Here is a 14,371-nt window from a genome sequence, read left to right as displayed (position 1 = left end):
GAGGAGTGGAGCGAAGGAAAGGGAGATACTTTCGCATAGCGTGTATAAATACACTTTGCGCACGTGAATCAGGAATGCACGCGTCAGCATAATTGCGCATAAATGCATGTCAACCAAACGATTTCGCCGATATCGCACCTGTTCTCGAGATATTTAGCGTTATCTATTTTTATATTTTATTACTTCTCCCTTTTTCTTTTTATTATATCCTATCCTCTATATATGATATCTTCTTAAAAATTAAACCACTATAATAAATAGCACAGTAAGAGCATAAGATATAGCAAAAACATAAAAAAAAAATATAATAAATATAATATAAATTTTTTATCTATAATAATGTAATAGTTTATTTAGGAAAAAAACAAAATAAAATCAGTTTGATATATTCTGCAAATATGCATTGCAATATGTAGTAACGTGTAAAGATAGTGATCATAGTCGTGACTGGATGCGAAGGTAATATCGCAGACTAATATTAAACTCGCATATATCCGTTGGCAAAAAATAAAAAATCGTCAAGGAGTGATAATCTATGACGAGTAGCCTTGCACATATATAATCGTAATCTATCTCTCGCGATTAGCATAATCGTGATTACCAGTTAGCGGCTCGTTAATCACCGGGAGATGCAACGCAAACGCGGATTATCATTTTTCGCCGTGCTGTGTGCCAAATTACAGTCCACTGATTTTAATTGGACATTACACAGCCTCACTGTTAATCTCTCTTTATATTCTATCGTTTCTACCTGTTTTTCTTGCCGAAGAGAGAGAGAGAGAGAGAGAGAGAAAGAGAGAGAGAAAAAATAATAGACTTTCACACTTCTGGGAGAGCGGCGCAAACGTATCTCTGCTATTACACAAAGTGAAACGCCAAGCTACCTGCTGATTGTTAATGTTGATATAAGTTTTATCAATAATAAAAGAATTAAAAAAAATGTTTGATATATTTTTTAATAATAATCACATAGTTTAATAATAGCACGGAGAATACTTCTGATATTTTCATAATCGTCGATTTTAAAGCTTAATTTTTATAGAGTTACCAAAAAACATATGCTTTATAAATCATGTTTATAAATAAATAAAGTGGACTCACCTCTCTCGTCTCTCATTCACTAATCCGATGATCACGTCGCAGAAAACCAGCATGATCTTCAATTTTGTTTTTTCTTGCAATTTTACGCATAAAATTTATTTTTCAATGAATCATTGTGCAAATATACTGCATAAATCGCCACAAATAATTTTATAATATTATAATATTATTATAATAAAATTAGATATCAACACAATTTGCTGAAAAATCATCATTCAAACTATCATCAAACAAATAACTGTTCACTAAGGAATGTATCGCGCAAATATTAGCGTTATGTTTTCATGAGATAATTACACTTAAGCTTAAAATGGAAAATTTTTTGATAATTAACGTACACTATTTTATTTAGCAGGAATTATTATCAAAAATTGTTCTTTAACCAAATATTAGCACCAAAACACGTATAATCGCAACGAATTTTTTACATCACACACGCACGTTAATGCAAAAGGACACATCGGTGAAATATTTTTTGTGATTTTTAGATATTTTTTTTTTCATAAGCCGATTTATTTATACATAAATTAATTATTGCAAATCGATGTAATCGAAAAATATCGAGGAATATCATTAAAGGCGCGCGCGACGATCCGTTGATAGACATTGCCGCAGGTATAGTGCAGCGGTCGAGAGTCCACTCGTGATCTAACATTAGACAGAGACAAAAATAGACCATAATTCGCAAATCGTGATGGTAGGAAGGAACCACGAAAAAAAAAAAGAAGCAGACGAATCGAGAGCAACGACACCACTTGGAATATTTCCGAAAAGAACAGCGCAAAATTTGCTCAATATACGGTTTTAAAAGAATTATTTACTATTGTTATTAAAGTATTTAATCTTATTTGTTTCTTTGTATATGTTATAATTATATAATTATTTATATGCAATAACATTATTTTTTTTTATTTAAAATATTCTTATATATTTTTCAGAAATTATTGTATTATTAAAGTTTTCATAGATAAATGTTATAAATATATTACTAGAGAAAATTTTATTTATTTATTTTACACACACACACACATACATACAATATATATACATTTATATACATATAATGTATACTAATAAATAACCGTATATAAAAACCGTAATATTCTCTTGCGCGATATTTTGCATGTATTATAGTTCGTAAATACATTTTATACATTTTTACAACAGAGTTTCAAACTCAGAGAGGCGAATAATTTTCAGCTTTATGAAAACGTCATCGCGTACAAAAGAAATAACGGCCACGGATCGCCAATTCTATTTTTCAAAGTCACTCGACAAAAACGTACTCACAAAATTCACCCTCAGCATGCAACAGCTTCATAGTTCTTTTATCACGGGCAAGATTTTTAATTACACGCCACAATTTAATTTTTTTTTTCTGATACAATTAGCGCACTTTTGTCCTTCCGTCACGAGTAAAATAGCGGTGTTATCTAATATCTGCATTTTCATACAGTTTTATTTAAAAGTAAAATTATTTCTAGTTATTCCTTATAAAACTAAATAAATCAAAGCACATATATTTAAATAAAATACTAGAAAAAACAGAATGAAGAAATAAATATAATATACTTTACAAATTAAAGTAATAAAAATATTTAAAAACAAACTACATGATTTAATGAATCTCTTGAAGTAAAATATTTTGAAAGTATTATGTTATATCCAGACCAATTTGTATCATTTAATGATGAATAATATTTATGTGCAAAATTATTATTTTTTATGAATACAAGCACGAGAGAAGTACAATAAAAAGTTGCGAGATGAAGCTTTTTCCAGTTCACGGATCATATCCTGCTTTTGAATCCCCTTTCTGCTTTTTCGACCCTTTTTCACTTCTATCTCGTTCTCATCCCTTCTCTCTCTCTCTGTTTTTTCTCTCTTTCTCTCTCGCTCTCATACGCTCCCAATGTCAGTGCTCGTTCTTGCATACTGCTGACTCCGCCGTTTAATCTAATAACCCATCCTGATTTACAGCTGAAGATCTTATCTGACATATCTACCCCATAGCTTCGATATTGAGGAAATATTGATAAGGAAAAATTACGGAGAAATGAAATTCATAAAACATATAAACATGGCAATTCACTAAATATTCCGCAAAGATATAATATCTTCTAATATCTTCATACTTCCAAAAATATGACGATATTATTGCATATGATATCGCTGTTTATAGCGTTTTAAGAGAAAAAAAGTTTCTGGCATTAAAGATGTTTAGAAATGTAAGAATTAAATCTCTTTCTTTTTCACATATATACATACATAAATAATTTCTTCTATTGTAATTTGTGCATGCATAAATAAAAATAATTTAGATAAATATAGAACGTGATTTTGATCAATAAACTATGAGAGATTCATATTAATATAACGAATATAATTACTTACAAATATTTAAATTACAAAGAGTATATTCTTTTCAATGATAAAAAAATACATAATAAACATTGAACCACTTCGATCGTTGTTTTTAAAGAATGCAAAATGTATTATTAAAATTGTTATAATTCATATATATTTTAAAATTAGCACGATTTTTTTATATATCTTTTATAAATCCTTGAAAGTATTACTGTGCTTCTTAGATTTTAATAGAAACCTTTAATACGTGTTTTTAGTTTACAAAATACAAAACATATCTTTAAAAAATCGTTATGACACTAATAATAATATCTATATGTAATATATCTAGTATACAATAATTGCTTGTGTATTTGTATTGTATATATGTGCGTAACGACAATAAATTTAGTATGATCTCAAAATCATGATTAACAAATTTTCAACATCCGTGTTCGTGATCTTACTAGCGGAAATAGGAGAAAGATATCGCTCGTTGCAATCAATTCTGCTTGACGCCGTTGTAATTTGCTGATACCGTATGTGTTTTGCAAAAAAATTCGCAATCTCGCACTAGTGATGGTGATTTCACCCAGGGGACAAAGTTTGCGCGTCGCTACCGCAATCGCTTGAATTTCCGTCGTTCCCCCTTTCATATGGGCTCGTATTCGCTCGAAATGCAATCGGCCGGTCGGCTGCAGACGCATCCGTGCGTTCACGTCGCAGTGACATACGCAAACGAATGCTAAATTCGCACAACAAGGCCAACTATAACCGGAGTACGGCATTACACATAGTCAATCCTTGGTCGGTTTGTTGTTGGAATAACATTTTATTCGTTATTCGCATCATTCATCGTTTACATTATTCATTAGTCGCATTATCCGTTATACATCTGTATTATGGAGATAAAAAAATATATATATAAAACAGGTCTTCTTATATTATATACACTATTTAAAAAGTAAATAAAACTTTAGGATAAAAATTTTGTATAAATAAATAAATGTGCAGAATTATTATAATCAGCGTGATTACAATTTTTAAAATATGTTTTGTATTTTTCAGATTAAAAAAATATGTTAAAGATTTCTATTAGAATTTAAGAAGCACAGCAATACTTCAAAGAATTTATAAAAGATAAAAAAATGAGATAATTTTAAAAAATATATGTGTTATAATAATATTATTAATACATTTTGCATTCTTTGAAAACAAGAATCTCCAAATTCGAGAATAAAAATTTTGTATTAAATAGTAAAGCAACAAATAATAATAAAACAAAATTTTTTTTATTATTCGAGGATGATATGATATAATGTTTATTTTTATAATAAATAATTTTTTGTCAAATGTCGGTTTAATAATTTTTTCTCGAGTTTTAAAGAAAGTACCATATTTTTAATCTTCGTTTCTCATAATTTTAGAGATTTAAAGCATCCGTTATTACTAGTGCGAATATACTCATTTTGAAATTCGCAATTTTGTGCGATGTTTGGAAGTATTGTTGAAACTTTATGTATCGGCGAAAATGCAATTTTACATCCAGGGAAATAAAACACGCGCGTTGACAAACCGTAATTAGTACCGCGCAATTCGCACGATTAATTTCGAACGCGCAACAGCATAGATATAAGCGACAGTTGCAGATTTACGTGCAAAAGGGCGGTTATATTATCGATTCTATTCACTGTGTGCGACTGTGTAATCCACCGATGAATCCGTCCATCAACGTTTTCGTAAATTTGAAAAATTCGAAACGCGAAAGCTAATATAAAATGTTACTATGTTGTACACTATAAAATAGTACTATGTAAATGATATTAATAGTACTAAAGAAATAATTTTGTTATCTTGGATAATTAATAATTTATTATTTTATTCATTTGTATTATTAATGTCGTGCTGTTTTTTAGATTATCAAGTGTTTCACACAGATATCAGACATATTATTAACCATACAATTTTTATTTTCATATAAAATCTCGCATTTTCTGTCACTTTCTGCATTTCATATCAAAGAGTTTGCTTAATTTCTCGTTGCATAATTAATATGCAATAAATATTCTGTTTTGCATGCATTTTGATTGAAACTATTTATCAAAAATATATTTCCCTCCAATTCACACCGTCGCATGTCCATTTCGACCATAGTAAATGACTTCATCATTGAACTGAAAATCCAATCGGCGTGCATTCGATTGTAATTTATAATACGATAATTTACGAAATCGCCTGTAGTCTGACCAGTGCACCTGCGACCATGGCCGAAAAAGCTCCTTTCGCGCGTAAAAGGGGAGCGAAAAATCGGCGCCCTTTAAAGCAATCCCCTTTTGAAGAGCGAGCAAATAGATGAAATAAATTGGATTTATTTGTCAGCATTTTTTAGATTTCTCAACATTGAGAATTTATATATATATATATATATATATAATTTATTTTTTATTGCGTTGCATTACATTTTGCAATCTAAATTCATTTCTGCTTGTCTGTATTTTTAATTTGAATTAAACGTATTAATTAAATATCTATTCTTGCGTACCTTATTTTTTTAAATAAGATTGGTATATCTGTAATACGATATATTTAGAGATATAATGTTCTCTCTCTATATAAATATTTTTCATAAACTAATTAAATAAAATTATGTATTAAATGTCTCTTCTTAATTAAATATTTAACGTTTTCTTTTCATAAAATTTCTTGCAAAAAAATATTAATTATATCATATAATTATTATCATATTAATTATTAAACATATTAACAATGTTATTAATATTTATTTTGTTAAAAAATATTGCGCAGGATATAAGTTCTTGATACTGATGAGTTTAAATTAAATTCAATTTTCAAAAAGATATCCTACTGAATTAGGCAATATAATCCGTATGAGCTCTTTCTTTCTACCCTCTTTGAGTGATTTTTTTGGTTCGTTAAATCTTTCGGCAGTGAAGTACACAAACTCGATTTACTTTCGATGAATTTAATTTCACGCTTCCCAGTACGCTCTTTATTGAACGCGTTAAGATATAAAAGACACTACATACTATGTCCCGCCTCTTCTCTTCCCCCTTTATCTTGCTTTATTATTTATCACAATAACTTTAATGTGTTAATTAGAATGCATATAAATATACAGTCAATCTATTATTAATGCATACAATCTTTTACATAAAGAAAATAATTTTATGCATAAATTCTCGGTTTCTTTATGGACAGCCCTCCTTATATAACGCACACATTATATGTATAATAATAATGTGTAAATTGCTGGCTGTTAATAATAAAATGATTTGGTTCTCTCATATTTGGCTCTTAGCTTAATTCTGACAATATTTCTATATCGAGATAACGAAAAATAACGATACCAGCTCGTTCCATGGAGATCGAAACGTACATCAAAAGTTACGTATTTCGAGATCGCGTCTATCTTCTCTCTCGCAACAGGTACAGTGTGCCTGCAGACGACATCACGAATTAAATTGCCATAGTATCGCAGACGTATCTTTTTTTTTGTATGTTCATTACCTGTCAAACCTGCCCAAAACAAAAGCTGTAACAAATTGACAAAGAAATATATGAAAATGTCGGCCTTCGATTGTGTATGATGTGTTTTAGATATGTTTCCTTTATATATTTTTTTCCTCACGCATATAGAATTGAAATGTCACGAAATGTCCATTTATACCCGCTTTGTAGACTTTAATTATAGATTCTAAAATATTTTCCCATCTTTAATAAATAATATTAAGTTTCTTTAATTTCATCGACATACAGAATATAGTAAGAGAGCACGATAGTATAAATCTTGAATATTTCATCTCTGACATGACCAATTTCTAACAAAACTGCAAACAACATTATCTCTTGAATTAATATAATGTGCTAATCATATATATTTTATTTTATTTTTTATATTTTTCATAAATAAATATCTTTAATGATAAAGTTCTTTCACCATTAATAAAATTCAATAAAGTAAATTAAATAAAGATTATTTCTGAAATTAATTAAAGCATATAATATTATCATATATTCGTTGTTTCGTTTTCGGTACCACCCTATATATATATATATATATTCAACCGACTGTATAAATTATTTAAAAAATGAGGCATGTTTCAGATTAATATTTGGACATTTTGATACCAGTTTGCGTAAATTTTTGTTATCATTTACTATACGTGCTTTAAACAAGAGCCTTGTTAGCAATGTTCGCACACTTGTGTCAAGATATCTTGCGTTTTATAATTCAGAATCTGGGTATTCAAGCAGAGTACATAGTTATTAAAATTTGCATTGCGTAATTATAGCGCGTGTTCTTTATTGTACAAAATTTGCTTATTTATGTTAAAACATGTCAAAATAAATATACACAATTTGAAATAAGTTATAAGGTGTTGAAATCTCGATCTTATTTCAATGTTTTTATATACACAATGATAAGAAGAATTTCTTTTCTCTCTTTTTAACAGACAAATTATATATATTTTAAATAAAAAATTATAAGTGTATAATAAATATTATAATACTCACGTATATACTACCGCGTGTTTCTGAACATAACAAAAATGTTACAATGTAATCTTTAAATTGTTGCTGTAAATCTTGAAGTCATAAGAGATAATGTCATCATAAATCAACGAGATAATAAAAATTACACATAATCAGGTGTCTGCAAGGGCATCTAAAGAAAATCATTATAAGTATATTAAACTAAGGTAATAAAAATAGAGGGATTAATTAATAATGATAGAAAAACTGATTATAGATCTTTAACTCTTTAGTTATTGCATGGAATCTTTAAAGCCCCATATATAATAAAACATATTTTTTCGTAATAAAATACAAACTTCGTCCTTTGATCTTTCGGTATCTTTCCTTTTTCTCAACGTAAAAAATATAAAATAATTTTTTTATATTGGGATCTTTCAAGACTCTACGCGAGTCGTTTTACGAAAAATAGCACGACGACTAAGGATTAAAAGCTAGAAAAAATTATTAGGAAATCTAAAACGGCGATATTTGTGAATCACGTTAATTAAATAGTTTGCAAGATAACACTATGCAATAAATTGTAAAAAGACATGTAGTTTTTAGTTGGAAATAGTTTTGAAAACTTTTTAATATGCAGAAAATTGTCCTACGGAACAAATATAGTATATAATTTTGTAAGTATAGAATAAAAGTGCGCAGAATAAAAGTGTCATTTTTTATAATAATAATTTTATCATGATCATTTTATCACGATATTCTCATTTTACCGATTGGCAAATGAAAAGTAGTGGGAGAGTAGAGGCCAGAGACAAGATTAATTAAGATTAATTAAGAATATGAATGTTAAGTACATTAACATACGAAAATTTGATAATATCAGAAAGAATTATGTGCACGGGAATCACGTGAATGTGGGAGAAATGAGAGTAAACAATTTTTCCGCTCAATGTAATCGTTATGCAACTTGTTCCATATAAATAGCATTGACAGAATCAACGGTTCACAGTATAATTCAGATTATTAAATTTTGCAGTACTTAAAGAGAAGCAAAATGAAGATTGCCGTATTCATCGCTTGTATGTTGGTAAGTACAAAATAGCTAGTACATACAGGAAGAAACAATCTTTTATTGATGCTTTCGCAATTAACAGGATTTACATATTTTATGACAAATTTAAAAAGTTATAGTGATGTATATATTGTAATTTTAATACTCTAATAATAATTTTGTATGTGCAACGTAAGCCTTCCATATATTATTATAGTTATAATGCTGTGTATTCTTGAATTAAAATTAATTAATCTAAAAATTAGATATCGTATTACAAACTTAACTTATATTTAATTGTATGTTTATCAGTTAACAATTATATATAATCGCCATTTCTCGCTTACGCATAGGCACGCATACAATACCCGTTTATTTGATTTAATATTCTATATGACGTTTTATATAATTAATTTTAAAATTTTCATGTTCATGTATTTTCAATTAATTTTATTTTTTTCCATTACTTCTATATATATATAATATAATATATAATAAAAAATTTTGTTAATATCTCATGTAGTATATCATAAATTGTAATACCTCCTATATAATAATAATATCTATTTTAATAATTTAGATTTTATTATTTGCTTCTCATTATATCTCTTATTGCTATAAATTACACGAAAACAATTAGCCTTTTTTATCATTGTTATCAGAATTTAAAATACCTTCAAAGAACATTTTCGCATATCGTGTCGTCCCAAAGTTATCAAAATCACTTTACGCATTTATCTACGGAAGTCCTGATTATATTCAAAAAAATATTTCAAGTTAAGTTTAGTCTCTCTGTTTTTCGAAAAGAATATTCAAAACGCAGTTTTGTTTCCAGAGGTATAATTTTTTTAAAGGCGTTTCTGGGCTATTTAAAGACTACATTTTTTTTATAAATGAAATTATTATTTTTTTTTTCATTTTGATTTTTATAAAATATACACAGGTATACATCCAATGACCTATGATCATAAGATCGTTCAAAGTCATTCCGGATCAAATTTTTAATATAATATATAATAAAAAATTTTGTTAATATCTCATGTAGTATATCATAAATTGTAATACCTCCTATATAATAATAATATCTATTTTAATAATTTAGATTTTATTATTTGCTTCTCATTATATCTCTTATTGCTATAAATTACACGAAAACAATTAGCCTTTTTTATCATTGTTATCAGAATTTAAAATACCTTCAAAGAACATTTTCGCATATCGTGTCGTCCCAAAGTTATCAAAATCACTTTACGCATTTATCTACGGAAGTCCTGATTATATTCAAAAAAATATTTCAAGTTAAGTTTAGTCTCTCTGTTTTTCGAAAAGAATATTCAAAACGCAGTTTTGTTTCCAGAGGTATAATTTTTTTAAAGGCGTTTCTGGGCTATTTAAAGACTACATTTTTTTATAAATGAAATTATTTTTTTTTTTCATTTAGATTTTTATAAAATATACACAGGCATATATCCAATGACCTATGATCATAGGATCGTTCAAAGTCATTCCGGATCAAATTTTAAAATATAATTAAAATATTTATTACCGCGTAGCTTCTCTTTGACGTTGAAATTCGAAGACACAAACGTTCCCGAATCTCGATGTAATTCCTAAATATATGAGATAAATAAACAAAAAAAACGTTAACAATAAACAGTTATTTTTAGAGTATTTGATTGCAATTACTATGTTAAAAAATTATATTCTTATATTTTATTTAAAAAATACATTAAAAGGTTCCATATTATATATTAAAAAAATACATGTGACATTCCCAAAATCCTGAAAGCTCTTTTATTTGACATAAAACCGTGTTAATCACAATACGCTTCCCTCGAAACAAAATAAGCTTAATGCGGAATATGTTCTTGAATAATCAATACTTTCGGACATAATCACGTAGAGAGATTAAAAGCCATCATATACCTCGACCGGATATGGTGATCGAAGTTTCGATAAATTTAAAAGTTTGATTATATAGAGTAATTTAAATATATACATTTTTAATCATTTTTATTTTAAATTTTATCAGAAAATAATTACTCTTTTAAAAAATATAATATTTAAATATATATTGTTAAAAAATTTTAAATACGATTATTTCGGATTCCAGACAATAATTCATGCCGATGAAATCGTAACCGGAAAAAAGTTCATAGAAAAATTAGTGGAATGTGAAAAACAAATTCTGAAAGTGCCGGGCTTGCAGGGTGAGTATCGATTATTAAGTAATAATATTCTACAGATTGTAATATAACACAGTCCATTTCAAAACAATGTTTTTAATTGAAATATAATAACAATTACCGTTTATGTATTCTTTTACCAAATTAAGAAGAAGTTTTCTAATTTCTTATAAAAGAACAATTCAGCAATTTTATTCGAAACAAAATTTTATAGAGATAATGTATGATAGTCTATTGTACTAATCTATTACAACGTATGATATTACTTCTGTCAACAACGCAATACATATCTTATAGGAACATATTTAATATTAAAGAGAATCAAAACTAATTTATAACATTCAAACTAATATCCAATTTAAAAAACTAAATGTTATATTTTTCATAAAGTGATCATAGTTCTTTTCTCATACTTTATAATATATTGCATATTAATATAATGTAATAGGCATCTCTATAATATAAAGGCATATTTTTTTGTTCTCGTAACCTGCAACAGTAAAGAAAACGAGAAAATATTCGCGTTTGAACTTTTACTTCGCTTCTTTTGATATACTTTAACTTTTTTTTCGCTGAATTCTACCTGTTATTTGTTCCGATAGTAAATATATATTATATCTCTATTATAATTATTTATTTAATGTTCAATTTATCACATGTCACATTATCACATGTTAAAATTATGTCAAGCAATATTTCGAAGGAACAGAGAGAATCAATTAAAAAGATTTCTTGTTACAACTATATTTTCGAAAGAATGGCCAAAATATTAAAAAGATCAAAACATGTATAATTAAAAAAAAGGAACATGATGCGTACTGCTCACACAAAAACATGAATGCTACAAATATTTTTCTAATAAAAAATATTTCAATTGACATTCCGATTAATATGTATGTTTGTAATTTTAGTGGAGCATAATGTTGGCGCGATTTACTGTGCAACGAAAAAAGTAGGCGGTGTACGTATATTTTATACATATGAATTTATGACAAATATTTGCTTTAAAATTTTAATTTTAATTCTTTTTTCCAATAAAATTATATATTGACAAATGTTGTCAAAATCATGATTCTGACGATATTTCCAAAGATCTTATAGCTCATTGTTTATTAAAAAATTATTAACAAATAAAAATTCGGGCATTTGAATGTCTAAAAAAAGAATAAAAAAGAAAAAAGTTATGATCGTGATGGAACGTGTTTTTGTGGAATTATCACATAAACTAATATATATAATATAATTTTTATATCATGATTTATTATTCATGAAAAATTATTTATTATTTATTAAATGCAAAATGAAAATACGTAAACAAAAAAGTATTAATTGTAAATACTTGGTTTACTAATTACAGGTCATCGAAATCTCTGTCATGCACGGAAAGCATTCTTTCCTTATTTCTTTATTTATCTATTTTATTTATAATTTTTAAATAAAGAACAAACAATAGCTAAAATTTTTTGAATGTTACTCAGGATAGTAACTTTTGACAACATATATGTATATCAACGTCAAAAAATGAGCGGCAAATTGCCTAAAATAGTTATAATTTTTAAAATTTCTTTTCTCAAAAAAGAGATAATGTTTTAATATATATGCTGAATGATATCGATTTTAGATCGACAACAAAGATGTACCGATTAAAGAAAGAATTCTAAAGAACTGTGAAACTCTCATATCTGATCCAGTCAAAGTAAAGCAGTGCAAAGACATCTGTGACACATGCATAATTGAAGGTAACCAATACGCATAATATGTAAATTACGCGTATTTTATTATTATTACATATATATTATGTCTGCCTCTCTCTCTTGACAAAAATAACTGATTACATTATTTTTATATATATTATTTTATATATATTATTTTTATTACATATACTCGTATATTATATCGATAAAGATAATCAATATATGAATCATATATGGATTTATTTCTCATATTTCTTAAAAAAAATAAATAAAAAATAAAAATTTTTTGCTGTGTTTACAAATATTTTATCGATACTAATTTAGTTTCTTGTATTTCCCATTTCATCATTAGCATATCTCTCAATACTTCTGCATAATTATTTGTCAAAACTTATTAAACTAATGCTTCAGCATCAGCTTATAACTCAATATTTACACCTATCGTAATAATTTAATATATTTATTAAAGGTATGTATTTAATTAATTTTTTCAAGGAGAGAGAAAACATTAAAAAATTATAGAAATAATAATATAATTTATTGCAATAAAAATATAAATTTTCCACACACACATACACACACACACATACACACAAATATACACACATAATATTTATTTTTCGAAAATATAAGACTATATATATTCCAAATAATTTAAAATAATTTTGTTAATCGTACAAAAGTTTATTTAATATCTATAAAAAATAATCATGATAAAATTGTGTCTATTATTATTATTTTTCTCACAATATAAATTAATATACTAGTATATAGTATATAGTATACATCAAGAGATTATGAATTTCACAATAAAATTTGAAAATATTCTTTAAATTTCAGCGTATAAGGGTCCAGGAAGTAATCTTGAAAGAACAATGAAAGCCATACATTGCGTAATATCGTACGATTTAATATCCTTTATCGACAAAGAATAAAAAAATATATACGAAGTTTCCTTCATTAAACGCATTTCACCTAAATAACAGATTTTTTGGCCAATTTTGAGACAATTCTTTTGAGCAAAAATATCGGCGAAAATCGTATTTCATCGCGATCTTCTCCCTTCTTCTTATTTTTATTTGAAAGTTATGCTATCCTGATATTTTTGTAACAAAACAATCAATCCAAAATAGCAAAGAAATTCATAATACAAAAAAAAATGTGTTTAATGCATAGACATCCTGTATAACATCAATGGAAAATGACAATTAAATCGTATATTTCGATACTTCTTATTTTACGCTGATAAATATTTGAGGGATTCGAGATATACGGCCTGTCAATTATTGTTAAATTGAAACTTAAATAAATTTAATAAATTTAGTTAAATAAATTCGCTGTATTAATAATTAAATAAATTGTAGCATCCAATTCTTGTAGAATTTTTTCACAAATCCAATCATTGTATTTTAATTCACCTGTATTGTAATGAAAGATAAAATTGTGATAAAATGTGTACTCGTTGACAGCACAGTAATATATATGCATATATATATATA

At 26.8% G+C, this 14,371-nt stretch overlaps 2 protein-coding genes across 7 annotated transcripts in view; one reads left to right on the top strand and one right to left on the bottom strand.

Moving 5' to 3' along the window:
* LOC115244589 (venom allergen 2-like) overlaps positions 1-14,193 on the top strand; it is a 36,766-nt gene extending 22,573 nt beyond the window's left edge. For all 3 annotated transcript variants that reach the window (XM_029822354.1, XM_029822356.1, XM_029822355.1), the window contains 5 exons: positions 8,978-9,028; positions 11,106-11,202; positions 12,090-12,139; positions 12,800-12,917; positions 13,713-14,193. In XM_029822354.1, the coding sequence (XP_029678214.1) occupies positions 8,978-9,028; positions 11,106-11,202; positions 12,090-12,139; positions 12,800-12,917; positions 13,713-13,807 (411 nt within the window). In that variant the 3' untranslated portion in view covers positions 13,808-14,193. The remainder of the gene's footprint in view (positions 1-8,977; positions 9,029-11,105; positions 11,203-12,089; positions 12,140-12,799; positions 12,918-13,712) is intronic.
* Positions 1-14,371, bottom strand: part of LOC115244587 (protein sprint) — a 129,106-nt gene that overhangs the window by 72,616 nt on the left and 42,119 nt on the right. The window lies entirely within an intron of this gene.

The sequence above is a fragment of the Formica exsecta genome, unplaced genomic scaffold (assembly GCF_003651465.1).
Source record: "Formica exsecta isolate Colony F162 unplaced genomic scaffold, ASM365146v1 scaffold826, whole genome shotgun sequence".
Taxonomy (NCBI): Eukaryota; Metazoa; Arthropoda; class Insecta; order Hymenoptera; family Formicidae; genus Formica; species Formica exsecta.
This window is presented reverse-complemented; position numbering and strand designations above follow the sequence as displayed.